This window comes from Hypanus sabinus, unplaced genomic scaffold, assembly GCF_030144855.1.
Source record: "Hypanus sabinus isolate sHypSab1 unplaced genomic scaffold, sHypSab1.hap1 scaffold_386, whole genome shotgun sequence".
Lineage (NCBI taxonomy): Eukaryota > Metazoa > Chordata > Chondrichthyes > Myliobatiformes > Dasyatidae > Hypanus > Hypanus sabinus.
The window spans coordinates 367,120-394,515 of NW_026781276.1; the positions used below are offsets into that span (position 1 = coordinate 367,120).

The 27,396-nt window shown below is 53.8% G+C and overlaps 2 protein-coding genes across 8 annotated transcripts in view; one reads left to right on the top strand and one right to left on the bottom strand.

The window, feature by feature from the left end:
* LOC132388713 (NACHT, LRR and PYD domains-containing protein 3-like) overlaps positions 1 to 27,396 on the top strand; it is a 148,314-nt gene that overhangs the window by 88,634 nt on the left and 32,284 nt on the right. For 4 of the 5 annotated variants that reach the window (XM_059961094.1, XM_059961098.1, XM_059961095.1 and 1 more), the window contains 3 exons: positions 2,168 to 2,322; positions 3,226 to 3,397; positions 3,497 to 3,562. In XM_059961094.1, coding sequence (XP_059817077.1) covers positions 2,168 to 2,322; positions 3,226 to 3,397; positions 3,497 to 3,562 — 393 coding nt within the window. The remainder of the gene's footprint in view (positions 1 to 2,167; positions 2,323 to 3,225; positions 3,398 to 3,496; positions 3,563 to 27,396) is intronic. The other variant, XM_059961097.1, reaches the window with a different exon arrangement.
* LOC132388714 (uncharacterized) overlaps positions 1 to 27,396 on the bottom strand; it is a 77,128-nt gene that overhangs the window by 18,176 nt on the left and 31,556 nt on the right. Inside the window, exon 1 of one of the 3 annotated variants that reach the window (XR_009510321.1) lies at positions 4,812 to 5,235. The exons of the other annotated variants lie outside the window; for them this stretch is intronic. The gene's annotated coding sequence lies outside the window, so the exon portion shown is untranslated. Of the gene's footprint in view, positions 1 to 4,811; positions 5,236 to 27,396 lie in introns of those variants that run through there. 3 annotated transcript variants of the gene reach the window in all.

Consider the following 27,396-nt stretch of genomic DNA (forward strand, 5'->3'; position numbering starts at 1 on the left):
GTGCAAACACTGCTACAGTGTTAGAGAGGGTGAGACTGGGGGACATATTCCTCAGCTCAGTCCACAGAAGCTGAGATTCCTGTCTGCCGGTGTTGTGTGATGGACACTGTGGAAGGATGAGAGATGGGAATTAGGACAGGGAAACCGAGGGTTGTGGGATCGCGGCAAGGAAGGTGCAAAGGACTGGAAATATCTATAAATAATATTGCAATTATTTAAATTGTGACCGTCTGGATGGGAAGCTCACCACATCCATAAGCCCATCATCTCTGTGAAAATGGAGCCCGGGGCAGTGCATGGGCTCAAGAGATTGTAAGACATCATCATCGCAGACTGAGTTGGATCACTCAACTGCACATTTAACAGAGGAGAGAGCGTAGGAAAGACAAATATCACAAAACTTACTAATATTGCATCAGACCATGCCCTATCTGATTATTCAAAGCTCTTAACAGAAATATAAGGAATCTCAGCCAGAACCTTGGTTTAGGGTCTCTCATTTACAAGAACAAATCCCAAAGATGATAATTTAAACTCGGGACCAGAGATAGATCAATCAGGAAATTTACAGACTACTCATGCCTCTGTCACTTCTGTCAATGCTGTTCCAGTCCACATCCGCTCAATGAAACCCCACAGTTTCCCAGCAACATGGATTTGGTAAATCACGACAAGCTTGTTCGTCACTATTCCTCATGTTGTTTGCCAAGGGAACAGACACAGCAGTGAAATTCTCACACCCTTTTCTGAATATGAAGCAGAAACACTTCCCGATTATTGAAGAACATCATTTCTACCACTGTCACATTCTCTAAAGTAAATATGTCCACAATCAATGTTTTCTAATGCTCCCTATCACAACCGAGTACATTGAATGGAGACCCCACACTCACCTGACAGGGTCCTGACACACTGTAAGACCCCACACACCCCTGACAGGGTGTTGACACACAGTGAGACCCCACACAACCCGACAGGGTCCTGACACACAGTGAGACCCCACACACACCTGACACGGTCCTGACACACTGTGAGACCCCACACAACCCAACAGGGTCCTGACACGCAGTGAGACCCCACACACACACCTGACACGGTCCTGACACACTGTGAGACACCACACACCCCTGGCATTGTCCTGACACACTGAGAGACCCCATACACCCCTGACAGGGTCCTGACACACTGTGAGACCCCACACAACCCGACAGGGTCCTGACATGCATTGAGACCCCACACACACACCTGACACGGTCCTGGCACACTGTGAGACCCCACACACCCCTGACATTGTCCTGACACACTGTGAGACCCCACACACCCCTGACAGGGTCCTGACACACTGTGAGACCCCACACACCCCTGACAGGATCCTGACACACTGTGAGACCCCGCACACCCCTGACAGGGTCCTGACACACTGTGAGACCCCACGCAACCCTGACAGGTCCTGACACACTGTGAGACCCCACACACCCCTGAAAGGGTCCTGACACACTGTGAGACCCCACACACCCCTGACAGGGTCCTGACGCACAGTGAGACCCCACACGCCCCTGACAGGGTCCTGACACACTGTGAGATGCCACACACCCCTGACAGGGTCCTGACAGACTGTGAGACCCCACACACACCTGACAGGGTCCTGACTCACTGTGAGATGAGAAAATCTGTAGAATCGGGAATTCTAAACACCACACACAAAATGAACTCAGCGACCAGACATCAGCTATGGGAAAGATAAAGTGTCGACATTTTGCGAAGGGTCTCGGCCCGTAACATCGACTGTATACACATTTCCATAGTTGCTGCCTGAACTGTTGAATTCTTACTGCAGCTTGTGTATGTCTCTACTCACGTTTGGATTTATAAAATCCAGTGTATCAACTATTTATTTACACCCCTAACTCCACGTGACACCACGTTCAATCACTTAAAATCCATGGGGTTATATCCATGTTCCTCAGTTCTCTACTCAGTGCCCTGTCTTTCGCTGTGAAATTCCTTCTCTGATCTGTCCTTCCAAATTGTAACACTTCTGTGTGTCTATTTCCGATTCTGTTTGGCGACGTGCTGCACAGAATCCCCGTCTTTAGGCTCCAGAGATAAATTTGTGGTCCATTAGGTGTTCGATAATGTCTTTAATTTTCCCCATTTTCCTTCACAGTGATCACTGAGCTCCTGGCAAGCTGGGACGATTCCCAGCTGCTGCAGCTGACGGACCTCTACAGGGACAGGCTGGAGCAGGCGATGGAAGGAGGGGTGCACGGAGTGAGCCTGGCGTTAACGGCCGAGAATCAGTTCAGTGTACAGGAACATCGGGTGAGTGGGAGGGAGAATGGGTTTGAATTTTCACACATCACAGGACTGATGGGTGTCGGAATTCTCACTCATCGGATAATAGAGCATAAAAACAAATCAGAAATAAACAAATTCTTAAAAATGTGAATCTCAAGCGATGATTGAAAAAGTTGTAAATACCCGTGCTGGTGGCTCAATGTTCAGAGCGAGGCGAGTAGGCAACAGTTCTATGATGTTGCAATTAACGAGCTTAAATGGAAATATGGCAGGAATCTTTATTTCGGGGAGACTGTACCATGTGACGGCAGGATTCAGTGAGAACCCGGGCATTAGGACCGGATGCCACAGGAGCTCGAGTGTGTTCTGTTCTGGGTGGAGATCATTCAGTGACAATCTGTAACTGCAGACAGTGTGGATCGGGGAATACGGCCATGTTGTAATGTGTAATCACTGAATAAACCTCCACTGGAAAAGGCAAAGCAAAGGCATCAGGTGTCAGCCGGGAATCCGCTGTCATGTTGGGCACTGGCGGACTGAGGAGATGAATCACATCATCTTTTCTGCAACTTCCCAGAGACTGCTCCCGCTGATACAAAAACCCTCCTGACTTCTTTCTTCATCTGTGATCGTTATTTTCTGATTTTGTTTTACACTGTCAAATCCGGTGAGGAAATATTTATGGATTTGGAGCCATGTCAATGAAGCGGTCACAGACCAGCCAAGATCTCATTGACTGGTGGACCAGGTTCACGGTGAATGTCCCTCCGTGTGCTCTGCACTCAGAATGTACAGTCCATGTCCAGACAGGATCAGCAACCGTCCGGGTGACTGCTCAGTGTGATCCCGTTATGGAGCACATCATTTACTTCTCATTCTCTGTGTGAATCTGTCAGTCCCCAATATGTTCACCGTTACTCTTCACAGAAAATCTCTGATCTCGCTGATAAGGGAGAGCGGGCGGACAGTTCTAAACTCCTCCTGAGCCTGGTGATGGAGAAAGGCTCCCGCGCCCCGAGGGTGATGTGGGAAACCTTTGTGAAAATGCGGATTGGCGTCCCAAAGTTGGACAAAATACTGAAGGAAATACAGATATATGGTGAGATAATATCAGAGATTAATTTAAATTTGGATTGAATACAGCACACTTTAAAATGTTACAAAAATGATTTCCCTCAATTTGTTGATATTTAAACAGGTTGTGATCCTTCCCATCGACCAATTTCCGCTCAACTTTTACTAAAGGTTCTCAGTGAGCTGAAAGGTAAGTGAACGTACATTGAACATTGAAGAGTATAACACAGGAACAGGCCATCAGGCAAATAATATTGTGCTGAAACAGCCAAGAAATAAATCAAACAAACCTGAAGACTAATCTCTCCTTCCTTCACCATGTCCACATGCTTCCATCTTCCTTACATCCATGTGACTGTCCAAAAGTCCTTTAAAAGCTTCTAATAATTTGCCTCGACCACCTTACCAGGCAGTGCGTTCCAGGCAGCCACGATTGTCTGATTTAAAAAATAAGCTGACCTTCACATCCCACTTCATTCTACACCCTCTCACCTTCAATATATTCCCTCTGGTAATGGACATTTCAACCGCGGAAACGGGTTCTCTCTGTCCACTCTATCCAAGCCTCTCGTAATCTTGTGAACCTGTGTCAGAGCTCCTCTCAGCCTCTGATGAACCACAGCAAACAACCTAATTTCATCCAGCCTCTCATGATAGCACATGCCTTCTAAACCAGGCAGCATCCCGGTAAATCTCTTCTGCTCCCTCTCTAATGCCTCAACATCCCTCCGGTAGTGGGGTGATCGGAACGGTATGCAATGGCCCAGATGAGGCTGAAGCAAATTTCATTAAGTTGAAACTTGACCTCTGTTTCCACCAACAGTTGTAATTTGCGTCGGGCAGTTCAGTTGTTGAGCCAACAGGATCTGACCAGGTAAATATTGGCACTGTGACAGAGAACACAGTGAGACACAGGGAAACGTGTTTGCTGGAGGGAGAGTTTTCAAAGGACATTTTGAGGAAAGAGGCAGAGAGCTGGCGAGTTTGAGGAAGGTGGTCACACCGCTCTGGGGCCTGCAACTACAGATCCCCACCGGAGTCTGAGTGGAGAAGGGCGATCTGGAGAATGGAAAAATAATCTTATATTTCTTCACACCAAAAAGTCAAAACCTTCTGTTGCCAACCACTGCCCCTTCCTGAACAGCCTCATCCTGAACCATTTTCCAAACTCCCCCAGTTCCCGCAGATGATCTTTTCTTAGAGTTGGGCGTCACTGAAGTTCCAGTCACAGAATAGTAATAATAGCATCACTTTAATTAGAAAAGCAGGTAACATCCCAACTGGTCTGTTCAACCACAGAGCAGCTCTTACCAGAAATACAAGGAATCTTGGCCAGAACCCTGGTTCAGTCTCTCTCATTTACAATAACAAATCCCAACGATGATAATTTAAATATGGGAGCAGAGATAGACGAATCAGGAAGTTTACAAACTACTCACGTTTCTGGGACCTCCGTAAATATTGCTCCAGTCCACACCCGGTCAATGAAACCCCTCAGTGCCCCTGAACACGGGTTTAGTAAATCGCTACAAGCTTGATCATCATTGTCCTTCATCCTGTTTGCAGAGGGAACAGACAAGACAGAGAAATTCCCAAACCCATTCGTGAATATGAAACTGAGACACTCCCTGATTATTGAAGAATATCATTTCTGCCACTGTCACATTCTCGAAAGTGAATATATCCAGGATCAGTGTTTTCCTACACTCCCTATCACGGCCCAACACTTTGAATACTCACCACACACACTCCGGACAGGGTCCTGTCACACAGTGAGACCCCAGACATGCCTCGCAGTGTGCTGACACACCATGAGACCATACACAACTCTGAGAGGCTCCTGAAACACTTTGAGGCACCACACACCCCTGACAGGGTCCTGTCGCACCGTGAGAAACCACACAACACTGGCAGTGTCCTGACACAATGTGAGACCCCAGACATGCCTCGCAGTGTGCTGACACACCATGAGACCACACACAACGCTGAGAGGCTCCTGAAAAACTGTGAGACCCCACACACCCCTGAAAGGGTCCTGACACACTGTGAGACCCCACACACCTCTGACAGGGTCCTGACACACTTAGAGATGCCACACACCCCTGACAGGTTTACGATACACTGTAAGATGCCACAGTCCCCTAACAGGGTCCTGACACACAGTGAGATGTCACACACCACGACAGTGTCCTGACACACTGTGAGACCCCACACACCCCTGACAGGGTCCTGACACACTGTGAGACCCCACACACCCCTGACACGGTCCTGACACACAGTGAGACCCCACACACCCCTGACAGGGTCCTGACACACTGTGAGATCCCAGACAGACCTGACAGTGTCCTGACACACTGTGAGACAGCAGATAATTCTGAAGGGTCCTGATACACTGTGAGACCCAAGACACACCTGACAGGATACAGTCACATTCTGAGACCCCACACACCTGACAGGGTCCTGACACAGTGCGAGATCCCACACACACCTGACAGGGTCCTGACACATTGTGAGACCACACACAGCTCACAGGGTCCTGACACACTGTGAGACACCACACACCACTGACAGGGTCCTGACACACTGTCAGACCTCCCACACACACCTGATAGGGTCCTGACACACTGTCAGACCTCCCACACACCCCTGACAGGGTCCTGACATACTGTGTGACCCCGCACACCACTGACAGGGCCCTGACACACTGTGAGACCCCACACACTCTTGACAGGGTCCTGACACACTGTGAAATCCCATTCAGCCCTGGCAGTGTCCTGACACACTGTGAGACCCCACACACCCCTGACAGGGTCCTGACACACTGTGAGACCCCACACACCCCTGACAGGGTCCTGACGCACTGTGAAACCCCACACACCCCTGACAGGATAATGACACACTGTGAGACCCCACAAACCCCTGACAGGGTCCTGACACACTGTGAGACCCCACACACCCCTGACCGGATCCTGACACACTGTGAGACCCCACACCCCTGACAGGGTCCTGACACACTGTGAGACCCCACACACCCCTGACAGGGTCCTGACGCACTGTGAGACCCCACACACCCCTGACAGGGTCCAGACACACTGTGAGACCCCACACACCCCTGACAGGGTCCTGACACACTGTGAGACCTCACACATCCCTGACACGGTCCTGACACACTGTGAGACTCCACACACCATTGTCAGGAGCCTGGCACACAGTGAGACCCCACACACCACTGACAGGGTCCTGACACACTGTCAGACCTCCCACACACACCTGATAGGGTCCTGACACACTGTCAGACCTCCCACACACCCCTGACAGGGTCCTGACATACTGTGTGACCCCGCACACCACTGACAGGGCCCTGACACACTGTGAGACCCCACACACTCTTGACAGGGTCCTGACACACTGTGAAATCCCATTCAGCCCTGGCAGTGTCCTGACACACTGTGAGACCCCACACACCCCTGACAGGGTCCTGACACACTGTGAGACCCCACACACCCCTGACAGGGTCCTGACGCACTGTGAAACCCCACACACCCCTGACAGGATAATGACACACTGTGAGACCCCACAAACCCCTGACAGGGTCCTGACACACTGTGAGACCCCACACACCCCTGACCGGATCCTGACACACTGTGAGACCCCACACCCCTGACAGGGTCCTGACACACTGTGAGACCCCACACACCCCTGACAGGGTCCTGACGCACTGTGAGACCCCACACACCCCTGACAGGGTCCAGACACACTGTGAGACCCCACACACCCCTGACAGGGTCCTGACACACTGTGAGACCTCACACATCCCTGACACGGTCCTGACACACTGTGAGACTCCACACACCATTGTCAGGAGCCTGGCACACAGTGAGACCCCACACACCACTGACAGGGTCCTGACACACTGTGAGACCCCACACATCCATGACAGGGTCCTGACACACTGTGAGACCCCACACACCCCTGACAGGGTCCTGACACACTGTGAGACCCCACACATCCATGACAGGGTCCTGACACACTGTGAGACACCACACATCCCTGACAGGGTCCTGACACACTGTGAGACTCCACACACCCCTGACAGGGTCCTGACACACTGTGAGACCCCACACACCCCTGACAGGGTCCTGACACACTGTGAGACTCCACACACCACTGACAGGGTCCTGATACACTGTGAGACTCCACACACCACTGACAGGATCCAGACACACTGTGAGACCCCACACACCCATATCAGGAGCGTGACACACTGTGAGATCCCACAGGTCTCTGACAGGGTCCTGACACACAGTGAGACCCCACACACCCATATCAGGGTCCTGACACACTGTGAGATCCCACATGTCTCTGACAGGGTCCTGACACACTGTGATGCCCAACAAACTCATCTTAGGTACCTGACACACAGTGAGACCCCACACACCCCTGACAGGGTCCTGACACAGTGAGACCGCAGATAACTCTGAAGGGTCCTGATACACTGTGAGACCCACACACACCCGACAGGATACAGTCACATTCTGAGACCCCACACACCTGACGGCGTCCAGACACAGTGTGAGACTCCAAACACCCCTGACAGGGTGCTGTCACATTGTGAGACCACACACAGCTCACAGGGTCCTGACACACTTTGAGATGCCACACATACCTGACAGGGTCCTGATGCACTGTGAGACACAACACACCCGTGACAGGGTCCTGACATACTGTGAGACCCCACACACTCTTGACAGGGTCCTGACACACTGTGAGATCCCACACACCCCTGACAGGGTCCTGACACACTGTGAGACCCCACACTCACCTGAAAGGATTCAGTCACATTCTGAGACCCCACACACCTGACAGGGTCCTGACACACTTATAGATGCCACACACCCGTGACAGGTTCCTGACACACTGTGATGCCCCAGAAACTCATGTTAGGTTCCTGACACACAGTGAGAAGCCACATAGGCCTACCAGGGTCCGGACGCACTGTGAGACCCCAAACACCACTGACACGGTCCTGACATACTGTGAGACCCCACACATTCCTGACAGGGTCCCGACCGACTGTGAGACCCCACACAACCCTGACAGGGTCCCGACCGACTGTGAGACTCCACACACCCCTAACAGGGTCCTGACACACTGTGACACCCCACAAATCCCTGTCCAGGTCCCGACACACTGTGACACCCCACACACCTCTGACAGGGTCCTGACACACTGTGATGCCCCAAAACTCATTTTAGGTTCCTGACACACTGTGAGATGCCACACACCCTTGTCAGGAGCCTGACACATTGTGAGATCCCACACGTCTCTGACAGCGTCCTGACACACAGTGATGCCCCACAAACTCATTTTAGGTTCCTGACATACAGTGAGAGGCCATGCAGGAGTGCCAGGGTCCGGATGCACTGTGAGATCCCACACACCCCTGACAGGGTCCTGACACACTGTGAGGCCCCAAAACTCATTTTAGGTTCCTGAGACACTGTGAGATCCCACACACCCCTGACAGGGTCCTGACACACTGTGAGACCCCACACACCTCTGTCAGGGTCCTGTCACACTGTGAGACCACAAACACCCGTCAGGGTCCTGTCACGTTGTGAGACCACACGGTCCTCACAGGGTCTTCGAGATGCCACACACCCGTGGCAGGTTTACGATACACTGTAAGATGCCACAGTCCCCAAACAGGGTCCTGACATACAGTGAGATGCCACACAACCCTGACAAGGTCCTGACAGACTGTGAGACCCCACACACCCCTGACAGGGTCCTAACATACTGTGAGACACCACACACCCCTGGCCGTGTCCTAACATACTGTGAGACACCACACACCCCTGACCGGTTCTTGATACACCACGAGATCCCACACCCACCTGATAGGGTCCTAATACACTAGAATTTAGAAGGATGCCACCGGATCCGATTGAAATATATAAGATTTTAAAGGGATTGGACACGCTAGATCAGGAAACATGTTCCCGAGTCCAAAACAAAAGGCCACAGCTAACAATAAGGGGTAGTTCATGTAGAACGGAATTCAGGAAAAACTTTTCACCAAGAGAGTTATGGATCTATGGAATGCTCTGCTTCCGAACGAAGTAGAGACCAATTCTCCGGATGGTTTCAGGAAAGAGTTAGATAGAGTTGTTAAAGATTGAGGAGTCAAGGGATATGGGGAGAAGGCAGGAACGGGGTAATGATTGTGGATGATCAGCCATGAATTGCCTACACCTGCACCTACTGTCTATTATCAATTGACAAACCGTGAGACACCACACACTCCTGGCAGGATCCTGACCGGATGTGAGACCCCATAATCCTAACCGGATACTCACACCCACTAAGACCCCTCACACTTCTAAACAAGTGTGAAGCCACACCTGTTTTAGGTTCCTGACACACACTGAGACTCAACACAACCCTGACAGGATCCTGACACACTGTGAGACCCCACACACCACTGACAGGGTCCCGACCCACTGTGAGACCACACACACCACTGACAGGGTCCTGACATACTGTGACACCCCACACACCCCTAACAGGGTACTGACACAATGGGATGCCCCACAAACTCATTTTAGGTTCCTGACACACTGTGAGACCCCACACACGCCTGCCATGGTCCTGACACACTGTGAGACCCCACACATTGCTGACATGGTCCCGACCGACTGTGAGACCGCACACAACCCTGAAGGGTCCTGACGCACTGTGAGACCCCACACACCCATGTCAGGAGCCTGACACACTGTGAGACCCCACACGTCTCTGACAGGGCCCTGACACACTGTGAGATCCCACACGTCTCTGACAGCGTCCTGACACACTGTGAGACCCCACACACCCCTGACAGGGTCCTGACACAGTGGGAGACCACACACACCTGACAGGGTCCTGACACACTGTGAGACCCCACACACCACTGACAGGGTCCTGACACACTGTGAGACCCCACACACTCTTGACAGGGTCCTGTCACACTGTGAGATCCCAGACAGCCCTGGCAGTGTCCTGGCACACTGTGAGACCCCACACCCCTGACAGGGTCCTGACACACAGTGAGAAGCCACACACGCCTGCCATGGTCCTGACACACTGTGAGACCCCACACATTGCTGACAGGGTCCCGACCGACTGTGAGACCCCACACACCCCTGACAGGGTCCTGACGCACTGTGAGACCCCACACACCCCTGTCTTTGACCTGACACACTGTGAGACTCCACACACCCATGTCAGGAGCCTGACACACTGTGAGATCCCACACGTCTCTGACAGGGTCCTGACACACTGTGAGATCCCACACGTCTCTGACAGGGTCCTGACACACTGTGATGCCCCACAAACTCATTTTAGGTTCCTGACACACACTGAGAAGCCACACACGCCTGCCAGCGTCTGGACGCACTGTGAGACTCCGCACGCCTCTGACAGGGTCCCCACACAGTGTGAGACCCCACAGAATCCTGACAGTGTCCTGACACACTGTGAGACAGCAGATAACTCTGAAGGGTCCTGATACACTGTGAGACCCCAGACACACCTGACAGGATACAGTCACATTCTGAGACCCCACACACCTGACAGCGTCCTGACACAGTGCGAGATCCCACACACCCCTGACAGGGTCCTGACACATTGTGAGTCCACACACCCCTGACAGGGTCCTGACACACTGTGAGACACCACACTCCACTGACAGGGTCCTGACACACTGTGAGACCTCACACACCCCTGACAGGGTCCTGACACACTGTGAGACCACACACACCACTGACAGGATCCTGACACACTGTGAGACCTCACACACCCCTGACAGGGTCCTGCCACACTGTGATACCTCACACAACCCTGACAGGTTCCTGACACACTGTGAGACCCCACACATTGCTGACATGGTCCCGACCGACTGTGAGACCGCACACAACCCTGAAGCGTCCTGACGCACTGTGAGACCCCACACACCCATGTCAGGAGCCTGACACACTGTGAGATCCCACACGTCTCTGACAGGGCCCTGACACACTGTGAGATCCCACACGTCTCTGACAGCGTCCTGACACACTGTGATGCCCCACACACCCCTGACAGGGTCCTGACACAGTGGGAGACCACACACACCTGACAGGGTCCTGTCACACTGTGAGATCCCAGACAGCCCTGGCAGTGTCCTGGCACACTGTGAGACCGCACACACCCCTGACAGGGTCCTGACACAGTGTGAGACCCCACACACCCCGGACAGGGTCCTGACACACTGTGAGACCCCACACCCCTGACAGGGTCCTGACACACAGTGAGAAGCCACACACGCCTGCCATGGTCCCGACCGACTGTGAGACCCCACACACCCCTGACAGGGTCCTGACGCACTGTGAGACCCCACACACCCCTGTCTTTGACCTGACACACTGTGAGACTCCACACACCCATGTCAGGAGCCTGACACACTGTGAGATCCCACACGTCTCTGACAGGGTCCTGACACACTGTGATGCCCCACAAACTCATTTTAGGTTCCTGACACACACTGAGAAGCCACACACGCCTGCCAGCGTCTGGACGCACTGTGAGACTCCGCACGCCTCTGACAGGGTCCCCACACAGTGTGAGACCCCACAGAATCCTGACAGTGTCCTGACACACTGTGAGACAGCAGATACCTCTGAAGGGTCCTGATACACTGTGAGACCCCAGACACACCTGACAGGATACAGTCACATTCTGAGACCCCACACACCTGACAGCGTCCTGACACAGTGCGAGATCCCACACACCCCTGACAGGGTCCTGACACATTGTGAGTCCACACACAGCTGACAGGGTCCTGACACACTGTGAGACACCACACTCCACTGACAGGGTCCTGACACACTGTGAGACCTCACACACCCCTGACAGGGTCCTGACACACTGTGAGACCTCACACACCACTGACAGGATCCTGACACACTGTGAGACCTCACACACCCCTGACAGGGTCCTGCCACACTGTGATACCTCACACAACCCTGACAGGTTCCTGACACACTGTGAGACCCCACACACCCCTGACAGGGTCCTGACACACTGTGAGACTCCACACACCCCTGACAGGATCCTGACACACTGTGAGACCCCACACACCCCTGACAGGGTCCTGACACACTGTGAGACCCCACACACCCCTGACAGGATCCTGACACACTGTGAGACACCACACACCCCTGACAGGGTCCTGACACACTGTGAGACCCCACACACCCCTGACCGGTTCTTGATACACCACGAGATCCCACACCCACCTGATAGGGTCCTAATACACTAGAATTTAGAAGGATGCGACCGGATCTGGTTGAAATATATAAGATTTTTAATGGATTGGACACGCTAGATCAGGAAACATGTTCCCGAGTCCAAAACAAGAGGCCACAGCTAACAATAAGGGGTAGGTCATGTAGAACGGAATTCAGGAAAACCTTTTCACCTAGAGAGTTATGGATCTAGGAATGCTCTGATTCAGAAGGCAGTGGAGACCAATTCTCCGGATGGTTTCAAGAAAGAGTTAGATAGAGTTGTTAAAGATTGAGGAGTCAAGGGATATGGGGAGAAGGCAGGAACGGGGTAATGATTGTGGATGATCAGCCATGAATTGCCTACACCTGCACCTATTGTCTATTATCAATTGACAAACTGTGAGACACCACACACCCCTGACAGGGTCCTGACACACTGTGACACCCCACAAATCCCTGTCCAGGTCCCGACACACTGTGACACCCCACACACCTCTGACAGGGTCCTGACACACTGTGATGCCCCAAAACTCATTTTAGGTTCCTGACACACTGTGAGATGCCACACACCCTTGTCAGGAGCCTGACACATTGTGAGATCCCACATGTCTCTGACAGCGTCCTGACACACAGTGATGCCCCACAAACTCATTTTAGGTTCCTGACATACAGTGAGAGGCCATGCAGGCCTGCCAGGGTCCGGATGCACTGTGAGATCCCACACACCCCTGACAGGGTCCTGACACACTATGAGGCCCCAAAGCTCATTTTAGGTTCCTGACACACTGTGAGATCCCACACACCCCTGGCCGTGTCTTGACATACTGTGAGACGCCACACACCCCTGACAGGGTCCTGACACATTGTGACACCACACACACCCCTGACAGGGTCCTGACACACTGTGAGACCCCACACACCTCTGTCAGGGTCCTGTCACACTGTGAGACCCCAAACGCCCCTGTCAGGGTCCTGTCACGTTGTGAGACCACACGGTCCTCACAGGGTCTTCGAGATGCCACACACCCGTGGCAGGTTTACGATACACTGTAAGATGCCACAGTCCCCAAACAGGGTCCTGACATACAGTGAGATGCCACACAACCCTGACAAGGTCCTGACAGACTGTGAGACCCTACACACCCCTGACAGGGTCCTGACACACTGTGAGATCCCACACACCCCTGGCCGTGTCCTGACATACTGTGAGACCCCACACACCCCTGACAGGGTCCTGACACACTGTGAGACTCCACACACCCCTGACAGGTTCTTGATACACCACGAGATCCCACACCCACCTGATAGGGTCCTAATACACTAGAATTTAGAAGGATGCCACCGGATCCGATTGAAATATATAAGATTTTAAAGGGATTGGACACGCTAGATCAGGAAACATGTTCCCGAGTCCAAAACAAAAGGCCACAGCTAACAATAAGGGGTAGTTCATTTAGAACGGAATTCAGGAAAAACTTTTCACCAAGAGAGTTATGGATCTATGGAATGCTCTGCTTCCGAACGAAGTAGAGACCAATTCTCCGGATGGTTTCAGGAAAGAGTTAGATAGAGTTGTTAAAGATTGAGGAGTCAAGGGATATGGGGAGAAGGCAGGAACGGGGTAATGATTGTGGATGATCAGCCATGAATTGCCTACACCTGCACCTATTGTCGATTATCAATTGACAAACAGTGAGACACCACACACTCCTGGCAGGATCCTGACCGGATGTGAGACCCCATAATCCTAACCGGATACTCACACCCACTAAGACCCCTCACACTTCTAAACAAGTGTGAAGCCACACCTGTTTTAGGTTCCTGACACACACTGAGACTCAACACAACCCTGACAGGATCCTGACACACTGGGAGACCCCACACACTCCTGACAGGGTCCTGACACACTGTGAGACCCCACACACCCCTGACAGGGTCCTGACACACTGGGAGACCCCACACACACCTGACAGGGTCCTGACACACTGGGAGACCCCACACACTCCTGACAGGGTCCTGACCCACTGTGAGACCACACACACCACTGACAGGGTCCTGACACACTGTGAGACCCCACACTCACCTGAAAGGATACAGTCACATTCTGAGACCCCACACACCTGACAGGGTCCTGACACACTTATAGATGCCACACACCCGTGACAGGTTCCTGACACACTGTGATGCCCCAGAAACTCATGTTAGGTTCCTGACACACAGTGAGAAGCCACATAGGCCTACCAGGGTCCGGACGCACTATGAGACCCCAAACACCACTGACACGGTCCTGACATACTGTGAGACCCCACACATTCCTGACAGGGTCCCGACCGACTGTGAGACCCCACACAACCCTGACAGGGTCCCGACCGACTGTGAGACGCCACACACCCCTAACAGGGTCCTGACACACTGTGACACCCCACAAATCCCTGTCCAGGTCCCGACACACTGTGACACCCCACACACTCCTGACAGGGTCCTGACACACTGTGAGACCCCACACACCCCTGACAGGGTCCTGACATACTGTGACACCCCACACACCCCTAACAGGGTACTGACACAATGGGATACCCCACAAACTCATTTTAGGTTCCTGACACACTGTGAGACCCCACACACGCCTGCCATGGTCCTGACACACTGTGAGACCCCACACATTGCTGACATGGTCCCGACCGACTGTGAGACCGCACACAGCCCTGAAGCGTCCTGACGCACTGTGAGACCCCACACACCCATGTCAGGAGCCTGACACACTGGGAGACCCCACACACTCCTGACAGGGTCCTGACACACTGGGAGACCCCACACACTCCTGACAGGGTCCTGACACACTGTGAGACCCCACACACCCCTGACAGGGTCCTGACACACTGTGAGACCCCACACACTCCTGACAGGGTCCTGACACACTGTGAGAGCACACACACCACTGACAGGGCCCTGTCACACTGTGAGACTCCACACACCCCTGACAGGGTCCTGACACACTGTGAGACTCCACACACCACTGACAGGGCCCTGTCACACTGTGAGACCCCACACACCTCTGACAGGGTCCTGACATACTGTGACACCCCACACACCCCTAACAGGGTACTGACACAATGAGATGCCCCACAAACTCATTTTAGGTTCCTGACACACTGTGAGACCCCACACACGCCTGCCATGGTCCTGACACACTGTGAGACCCCACACATTGCTGACATGGTCCCGACCGACTGTGAGACCGCACACAACCCTGAAGGGTCCTGACGCACTGTGAGACCCCACACACCCATGTCAGGAGCCTGACACACTGTGAGATCCCACACGTCTCTGACAGGGCCCTGACACACTGTGATGCCCCACACACCCCTGACAGGGTCCTGACACACTGTGAGACCCCACACACTCCTGACAGGGTCCTGACACACTGTGAGACCCCACACACCCCTGACAGGGTCCTGACACACAGTGAGAAGCCACACACGCCTGCCACGGTCCTGACACACTGTGAGACCCCACACATTGCTGACTTGGTCCCGACCGACTGTGAGACCCCACACACCCCTGACAGGGTCCTGACGCACGGTGAGACCCCACACACCCCTGTCTTTGACCTGACACACTGTGAGACTCCACACACCCATGTCAGGAGCCTGACACACTGTGAGATCCCACACGTCTCTGACAGGGTCCTGACATACTGCGAGATCCCACACGTCTCTGACAGGGTCCTGACACACTGTGATGCCCCACAAACTCATTTTAGGTTCCTGACACACACTGAGAAGCCACACACGCCTGCCAGCGTCTGGACGCACTGTGAGACCCCACACACCCCTGACAGGGTCCCCACACAGTGTGAGACCCCACAGAATCCTGACAGTGTCCTGACACACTGTGAGACAGCAGATAACTCTGAAGGGTCCTGATACACTGTGAGACCCCAGACACACCTGACAGGATACAGTCACATTCTGAGACCCCACACACCTGACAGCGTCCTGACACAGTGCGAGACCCCACACACCCCTGACAGGGTCCTGACACATTGTGAGTCCAAACACAGCTCACACGGTCCTGTCACACTGTGAGACACCACACACCTCTGACAGGGTCCTGACATACTGTGACACCCCACACACCCCTAACAGGGTACTGACACAATGGGATGCCCCACAAACTCATTTTAGGTTCCTGACACACTGTGAGACCCCACACATTACTGACAGGATCCTGACACACTGTGAGACCTCACACACCCCTGACAGGGTTCTGCCACACTGTGATACCTCACACAACCCTGACAGGTTCCTGACACACTGTGAGACCCCACACATTGCTGACATGGTCCCGACCGACTGTGAGACCGCACACAACCCTGAAGCGTCCTGACGCACTGTGAGACCCCACACACCCATGTCAGGAGCCTGACACACTGTGAGATCCCACACGTCTCTGACAGGGCCCTGACACACTGTGAGATCCCACACGTCTCTGACAGCGTCCTGACACACTGTGATGCCCCACACACCCCTGACAGGGTCCTGACACAGTGGGAGACCACACACACCTGACAGGGTCCTGACACACTGTGAGACCCCACACACCACTGACACGGCCCTGACACACTGTGAGACCCCACACACTCTTGACAGGGTCCTGTCACACTGTGAGATCCCAGACAGCCCTGGCAGTGTCCTGGCACACTGTGAGACCGCACACACCCCTGACAGGGTCCTGACACAGTGTGAGACCCCACACCCCTGACAGGGACCTGACACACAGTGAGAAGCCACACACGCCTGCCATGGTCCTGACACACTGTGAGACCCCACACATTGCTGAGGGTCCCGACCGACTGTGAGACCCCACACACCCCTGACAGGGTCCTGACGCACTGTGAGACCCCACACACCCCTGTCTTTGACCTGACACACTGTGAGACTCCACACACCCATGTCAGGAGCCTGACACACTGTGAGATCCCACACGTCTCTGACAGGGTCCTGACACACTGTGATGCCCCACAAACTCATTTTAGGTTCCTGACACACACTGAGAAGCCACACACGCCTGCCAGCGTCTGGACGCACTGTGAGACTCCGCACGCCACTGACAGGGTCCCCACACAGTGTGAGACCCCACAGAATCCTGACAGTGTCCTGACACACTGTGAGACAGCAGATAACTCTGAAGGGTCCTGATACACTGTGAGACCCCAGACACACCTGACAGGATACAGTCACATTCTGAGACCCCACACACCTGACAGCGTCCTGACACAGTGCGAGATCCCACACACCCCTGACAGGGTCCTGACACATTGTGAGTCCACACACAGCTCACAGGGTCCTGACACACTGTGAGACACCACACTCCACTGACAGGGTCCTGACACACTGTGAGACCTCACACACCCCTGACAGGGTCCTGACACACTGTGAGACCTCACACACCACTGACAGGATCCTGACACACTGTGAGACCTCACACACCCCTGACAGGGTCCTGCCACACTGTGATACCTCACACAACCCTGACAGGTTCCTGACACACTGTGAGACCCCACACACCCCTGACAGGGTCCTGACACACTGTGAGACTCCACACACCCCTGACAGGATCCTGACACACTGTGAGACCCCACACACCCCTGACAGGGTCCTGACACACTGTGAGACCCCACACACCCCTGACAGGATCCTGACACACTGTGAGACACCACACACCCCTGACAGGGTCCTGACACACTGTGAGACCCCACACACCCCTGACCGGTTCTTGATACACCACGAGATCCCACACCCACCTGATAGGGTCCTAATACACTAGAATTTAGAAGGATGCGACCGGATCTGGTTGAAATATATAAGATTTTTAATGGATTGGACACGCTAGATCAGGAAACATGTTCCCGAGTCCAAAACAAGAGGCCACAGCTAACAATAAGGGGTAGGTCATGTAGAACGGAATTCAGGAAAACCTTTTCACCTAGAGAGTTATGGATCTAGGAATGCTCTGATTCAGAAGGCAGTGGAGACCAATTCTCCGGATGGTTTCAAGAAAGAGTTAGATAGAGTTGTTAAAGATTGAGGAGTCAAGGGATATGGGGAGAAGGCAGGAACGGGGTAATGATTGTGGATGATCAGCCATGAATTGCCTACACCTGCACCTATTGTCTATTATCAATTGACAAACTGTGAGACACCACACACCCCTGACAGGGTCCTGACACACTGTGACACCCCACAAATCCCTGTCCAGGTCCCGACACACTGTGACACCCCACACACCTCTGACAGGGTCCTGACACACTGTGATGCCCCAAAACTCATTTTAGGTTCCTGACACACTGTGAGATGCCACACACCCTTGTCAGGAGCCTGACACATTGTGAGATCCCACATGTCTCTGACAGCGTCCTGACACACAGTGATGCCCCACAAACTCATTTTAGGTTCCTGACATACAGTGAGAGGCCATGCAGGCCTGCCAGGGTCCGGATGCACTGTGAGATCCCACACACCCCTGACAGGGTCCTGACACACTATGAGGCCCCAAAGCTCATTTTAGGTTCCTGACACACTGTGAGATCCCACACACCCCTGGCCGTGTCTTGACATACTGTGAGACGCCACACACCCCTGACAGGGTCCTGACACATTGTGACACCACACACACCCCTGACAGGGTCCTGACACACTGTGAGACCCCACACACCTCTGTCAGGGTCCTGTCACACTGTGAGACCCCAAACGCCCCTGTCAGGGTCCTGTCACGTTGTGAGACCACACGGTCCTCACAGGGTCTTCGAGATGCCACACACCCGTGGCAGGTTTACGATACACTGTAAGATGCCACAGTCCCCAAACAGGGTCCTGACATACAGTGAGATGCCACACAACCCTGACAAGGTCCTGACAGACTGTGAGACCCTACACACCCCTGACAGGGTCCTGACACACTGTGAGATCCCACACACCCCTGGCCGTGTCCTGACATACTGTGAGACCCCACACACCCCTGACAGGGTCCTGACACACTGTGAGACTCCACACACCCCTGACAGGTTCTTGATACACCACGAGATCCCACACCCACCTGACAGGGTCCTAATACACTAGAATTTAGAAGGATGCCACCGGATCCGATTGAAATATATAAGATTTTAAAGGGATTGGACACGCTAGATCAGGAAACATGTTCCCGAGTCCAAAACAAAAGGCCACAGCTAACAATAAGGGGTAGTTCATTTAGAACGGAATTCAGGAAAAACTTTTCACCAAGAGAGTTATGGATCTATGGAATGCTCTGCTTCCGAACGAAGTAGAGACCAATTCTCCGGATGGTTTCAGGAAAGAGTTAGATAGAGTTGTTAAAGATTGAGGAGTCAAGGGATATGGGGAGAAGGCAGGAACGGGGTAATGATTGTGGATGATCAGCCATGAATTGCCTACACCTGCACCTATTGTCGATTATCAATTGACAAACAGTGAGACACCACACACTCCTGGCAGGATCCTGACCGGATGTGAGACCCCATAATCCTAACCGGATACTCACACCCACTAAGACCCCTCACACTTCTAAACAAGTGTGAAGCCACACCTGTTTTAGGTTCCTGACACACACTGAGACTCAACACAACCCTGACAGGATCCTGACACACTGGGAGACCCCACACACTCCTGACAGGGTCCTGACACACTGTGAGACCCCACACACCCCTGACAGGGTCCTGACACACTGGGAGACCCCACACACACCTGACAGGGTCCTGACACACTGGGAGACCCCACACACTCCTGACAGGGTCCTGACCCACTGTGAGACCACACACACCACTGACAGGGTCCTGACACACTGTGAGACCCCACACTCACCTGAAAGGATACAGTCACATTCTGAGACCCCACACACCTGACAGGGTCCTGACACACTTATAGATGCCACACACCCGTGACAGGTTCCTGACACACTGTGATGCCCCAGAAACTCATGTTAGGTTCCTGACACACAGTGAGAAGCCACATAGGCCTACCAGGGTCCGGACGCACTATGAGACCCCAAACACCACTGACACGGTCCTGACATACTGTGAGACCCCACACACCACTGACAGGGTCCTGACATACTGTGACACCCCACACACCCCTAACAGGGTACTGACACAATGGGATGCCCCACAAACTCATTTTAGGTTCCTGACACACTGTGAGACCCCACACACGCCTGCCATGGTCCTGACACACTCTGAGACCCCACACATTGCTGACATGGTCCCGACCGACTGTGAGACCGCACACAACCCTGAAGGGTCCTGACGCACTGTGAGACCCCACACACCCATGTCAGGAGCCTGACACACTGTGAGACCCCACACGTCTCTGACAGGGCCCTGACACACTGTGAGATCCCACACGTCTCTGACAGCGTCCTGACACACTGTGAGACCCCACACACCCCTGACAGGGTCCTGACACAGTGGGAGACCACACACACCTGACAGGGTCCTGACACACTGTGAGACCCCACACACCACTGACAGGGTCCTGACACACTGTGAGACCCCACACACTCTTGACAGGGTCCTGTCACACTGTGAGATCCCAGACAGCCCTGGCAGTGTCCTGGCACACTGTGAGACCCCACACACTCTTGACAGGGTCCTGTCACACTGTGAGATCCCAGACAGCCCTGGCAGTGTCCTGGCACACTGTGAGACCCCACACCCCTGACAGGGTCCTGACACACAGTGAGAAGCCACACACGCCTGCCATGGTCCTGACACACTGTGAGACCCCACACATTGCTGACAGGGTCCCGACCGACTGTGAGACCCCACACACCCCTGACAGGGTCCTGACGCACTGTGAGACCCCACACACCCCTGTCTTTGACCTGACACACTGTGAGACTCCACACACCCATGTCAGGAGCCTGACACACTGTGAGATCCCACACGTCTCTGACAGGGTCCTGACACACTGTGAGATCCCACACGTCTCTGACAGGGTCCTGACACACTGTGATGCCCCACAAACTCATTTTAGGTTCCTGACACACACTGAGAAGCCACACACGCCTGCCAGCGTCTGGACGCACTGTGAGACTCCGCACGCCTCTGACAGGGTCCCCACACAGTGTGAGACCCCACAGAATCCTGACAGTGTCCTGACACACTGTGAGACAGCAGATAACTCTGAAGGGTCCTGATACACTGTGAGACCCCAGACACACCTGACAGGATACAGTCACATTCTGAGACCCCACACACCTGACAGCGTCCTGACACAGTGCGAGATCCCACACACCCCTGACAGGGTCCTGACACATTGTGAGTCCACACACCCCTGACAGGGTCCTGACACACTGTGAGACACCACACTCCACTGACAGGGTCCTGACACACTGTGAGACCTCACACACCCCTGACAGGGTCCTGACACACTGTGAGACCACACACACCACTGACAGGATCCTGACACACTGTGAGACCTCACACACCCCTGACAGGGTCCTGCCACACTGTGATACCTCACACAACCCTGACAGGTTCCTGACACACTGTGAGAACCCACACATTGCTGACATGGTCCCGACCGACTGTGAGACCGCACACAACCCTGAAGCGTCCTGACGCACTGTGAGACCCCACACACCCATGTCAGGAGCCTGACACACTGTGAGATCCCACACGTCTCTGACAGGGCCCTGACACACTGTGAGATCCCACACGTCTCTGACAGCGTCCTGACACACTGTGATGCCCCACACACCCCTGACAGGGTCCTGACACAGTGGGAGACCACACACACCTGACAGGGTCCTGACACACTGTGAGACCCCACACACCACTGACACGGCCCTGACACACTGTGAGACCCCACACACTCTTGACAGGGTCCTGTCACACTGTGAGATCCCAGACAGCCCTGGCAGTGTCCTGGCACACTGTGAGACCGCACACACCCCTGACAGGGTCCTGACACAGTGTGAGACCCCACACCCCTGACAGGGTCCTGACACACAGTGAGAAGCCACACACGCCTGCCATGGTCCCGACCGACTGTGAGACCCCACACACCCCTGACAGGGTCCTGACGCACTGTGAGACCCCACACACCCCTGTCTTTGACCTGACACACTGTGAGACTCCACACACCCATGTCAGGAGCCTGACACACTGTGAGATCCCACACGTCTCTGACAGGGTCCTGACACACTGTGATGCCCCACAAACTCATTTTAGGTTCCTGACACACACTGAGAAGCCACACACGCCTGCCAGCGTCTGGACGCACTGTGAGACTCCGCACGCCACTGACAGGGTCCCCACACAGTGTGAGACCCCACAGAATCCTGACAGTGTCCTGACACACTGTGAGACAGCAGATAACTCTGAAGGGTCCTGATACACTGTGAGACCCCAGACACACCTGACAGGATACAGTCACATTCTGAGACCCCACACACCTGACAGCGTCCTGACACAGTGCGAGATCCCACACACCCCTGACAGGGTCCTGACACATTGTGAGTCCACACACAGCTCACAGGGTCCTGACACACTGTGAGACACCACACTCCACTGACAGGGTCCTGACACACTGTGAGACCTCACACACCCCTGACAGGGTCCTGACACACTGTGAGACCTCACACACCACTGACAGGATCCTGACACACTGTGAGACCTCACACACCCCTGACAGGGTCCTGCCACACTGTGATACCTCACACAACCCTGACAGGTTCCTGACACACTGTGAGACCCCACACACCCCTGACAGGGTCCTGACACACTGTGAGACTCCACACACCCCTGACAGGATCCTGACACACTGTGAGACCCCACACACCCCTGACAGGGTCCTGACACACTGTGAGACCCCACACACCCCTGACAGGATCCTGACACACTGTGAGACACCACACACCCCTGACAGGGTCCTGACACACTGTGAGACCCCACACACCCCTGACCGGTTCTTGATACACCACGAGATCCCACACCCACCTGATAGGGTCCTAATACACTAGAATTTAGAAGGATGCGACCGGATCTGGTTGAAATATATAAGATTTTTAATGGATTGGACACGCTAGATCAGGAAACATGTTCCCGAGTCCAAAACAAGAGGCCACAGCTAACAATAAGGGGTAGGTCATGTAGAACGGAATTCAGGAAAACCTTTTCACCTAGAGAGTTATGGATCTAGGAATGCTCTGATTCAGAAGGCAGTGGAGACCAATTCTCCGGATGGTTTCAAGAAAGAGTTAGATAGAGTTGTTAAAGATTGAGGAGTCAAGGGATATGGGGAGAAGGCAGGAACGGGGTAATGATTGTGGATGATCAGCCATGAATTGCCTACACCTGCACCTATTGTCTATTATCAATTGACAAACTGTGAGACACCACACACCCCTGACAGGGTCCTGACACACTGTGACACCCCACAAATCCCTGTCCAGGTCCCGACACACTGTGACACCCCACACACCTCTGACAGGGTCCTGACACACTGTGATGCCCCAAAACTCATTTTAGGTTCCTGACACACTGTGAGATGCCACACACCCTTGTCAGGAGCCTGACACATTGTGAGATCCCACATGTCTCTGACAGCGTCCTGACACACAGTGATGCCCCACAAACTCATTTTAGGTTCCTGACATACAGTGAGAGGCCATGCAGGCCTGCCAGGGTCCGGATGCACTGTGAGATCCCACACACCCCTGACAGGGTCCTGACACACTATGAGGCCCCAAAGCTCATTTTAGGTTCCTGACACACTGTGAGATCCCACACACCCCTGGCCGTGTCTTGACATACTGTGAGACGCCACACACCCCTGACAGGGTCCTGACACATTGTGACACCACACACACCCCTGACAGGGTCCTGACACACTGTGAGACCCCACACACCTCTGTCAGGGTCCTGTCACACTGTGAGACCCCAAACGCCCCTGTCAGGGTCCTGTCACGTTGTGAGACCACACGGTCCTCACAGGGTCTTCGAGATGCCACACACCCGTGGCAGGTTTACGATACACTGTAAGATGCCACAGTCCCCAAACAGGGTCCTGACATACAGTGAGATGCCACACAACCCTGACAAGGTCCTGACAGACTGTGAGACCCTACACACCCCTGACAGGGTCCTGACACACTGTGAGATCCCACACACCCCTGGCCGTGTCCTGACATACTGTGAGACCCCACACACCCCTGACAGGGTCCTGACACACTGTGAGACTCCACACACCCCTGACAGGTTCTTGATACACCACGAGATCCCACACCCACCTGATAGGGTCCTAATACACTAGAATTTAGAAGGATGCCACCGGATCCGATTGAAATATATAAGATTTTAAAGGGATTGGACACGCTAGATCAGGAAACATGTTCCCGAGTCCAAAACAAAAGGCCACAGCTAACAATAAGGGGTAGTTCATTTAGAACGGAATTCAGGAAAAACTTTTCACCAAGAGAGTTATGGATCTATGGAATGCTCTGCTTCCGAACGAAGTAGAGACCAATTCTCCGGATGGTTTCAGGAAAGAGTTAGATAGAGTTGTTAAAGATTGAGGAGTCAAGGGATATGGGGAGAAGGCAGGAACGGGGTAATGATTGTGGATGATCAGCCATGAATTGCCTACACCTGCACCTATTGTCGATTATCAATTGACAAACCGTGAGACACCACACACTCCTGGCAGGATCCTGACCGGATGTGAGACCCCATAATCCTAACCGGATACTCACACCCACTAAGACCCCTCACACTTCTAAACAAGTGTGAAGCCACACCTGTTTTAGGTTCCTGACACACACTGAGACTCAACACAACCCTGACAGGATCCTGACACACTGGGAGACCCCACACACTCCTGACAGGGTCCTGACACACTGTGAGACCCCACACACCCCTGACAGGGTCCTGACACACTGGGAGACCCCACACACACCTGACAGGGTCCTGACACACTGGGAGACCCCACACACTCCTGACAGGGTCCTGACCCACTGTGAGACCACACACACCACTGACAGGGTCCTGACACACTGTGAGACCCCACACTCACCTGAAAGGATACAGTCACATTCTGAGACCCCACACACCTGACAGGGTCCTGACACACTGTGATGCCCCAGAAACTCATGTTAGGTTCCTGACACACAGTGAGAAGCCACATAGGCCTACCAGGGTCCGGACGCACTATGAGACCCCAAACACCACTGACACGGTCCTGACATACTGTGAGACCCCACACATTCCTGACAGGGTCCCGACCGACTGTGAGACCCCACACAACCCTGACAGGGTCCCGACCGACTGTGAGACGCCACACACCCCTAACAGGGTCCTGACACACTGTGACACCCCACAAATCCCTGTCCAGGTCCCGACACACTGTGACACCCCACACACTCCTGACAGGGTCCTGACACACTGTGAGACCCCACACACCCCTGACAGGGTCCTGACATACTGTGACACCCCACACACCCCTAACAGGGTACTGACACAATGGGATACCCCACAAACTCATTTTAGGTTCCTGACACACTGTGAGACCCCACACACGCCTGCCATGGTCCTGACACACTGTGAGACCCCACACATTGCTGACATGGTCCCGACCGACTGTGAGACCGCACACAGCCCTGAAGCGTCCTGACGCACTGTGAGACCCCACACACCCATGTCAGGAGCCTGACACACTGGGAGACCCCACACACTCCTGACAGGGTCCTGACACACTGGGAGACCCCACACACTCCTGACAGGGTCCTGACACACTGTGAGACCCCACACACCCCTGACAGGGTCCTGACACACTGTGAGACCCCACACACTCCTGACAGGGTCCTGACACACTGTGAGAGCACACACACCACTGACAGGGCCCTGTCACACTGTGAGACTCCACACACCCCTGACAGGGTCCTGACACACTGTGAGACTCCACACACCACTGACAGGGCCCTGTCACACTGTGAGACCCCACACACCTCTGACAGGGTCCTGACATACTGTGACACCCCACACACCCCTAACAGGGTACTGACACAATGAGATGCCCCACAAACTCATTTTAGGTTCCTGACACACTGTGAGACCCCACACACGCCTGCCATGGTCCTGACACACTGTGAGACCCCACACATTGCTGACATGGTCCCGACCGACTGTGAGACCGCACACAACCCTGAAGGGTCCTGACGCACTGTGAGACCCCACACACCCATGTCAGGAGCCTGACACACTGTGAGATCCCACACGTCTCTGACAGGGCCCTGACACACTGTGAGATCCCACACGTCTCTGACAGCGTCCTGACACACTGTGATGCCCCACACACCCCTGACAGGGTCCTGACACACTGTGAGACCCCACACACTCCTGACAGGGTCCTGACACACTGTGAGACCCCACACACCCCTGACAGGGTCCTGACACACAGTGAGAAGCCACACACGCCTGCCACGGTCCTGACACACTGTGAGACCCCACACATTGCTGACTTGGTCCCGACCGACTGTGAGACCCCACACACCCCTGACAGGGTCCTGACGCACGGTGAGACCCCACACACCCCTGTCTTTGACCTGACACACTGTGAGACTCCACACACCCATGTCAGGAGCCTGACACACTGTGAGATCCCACACGTCTCTGACAGGGTCCTGACATACTGCGAGATCCCACACG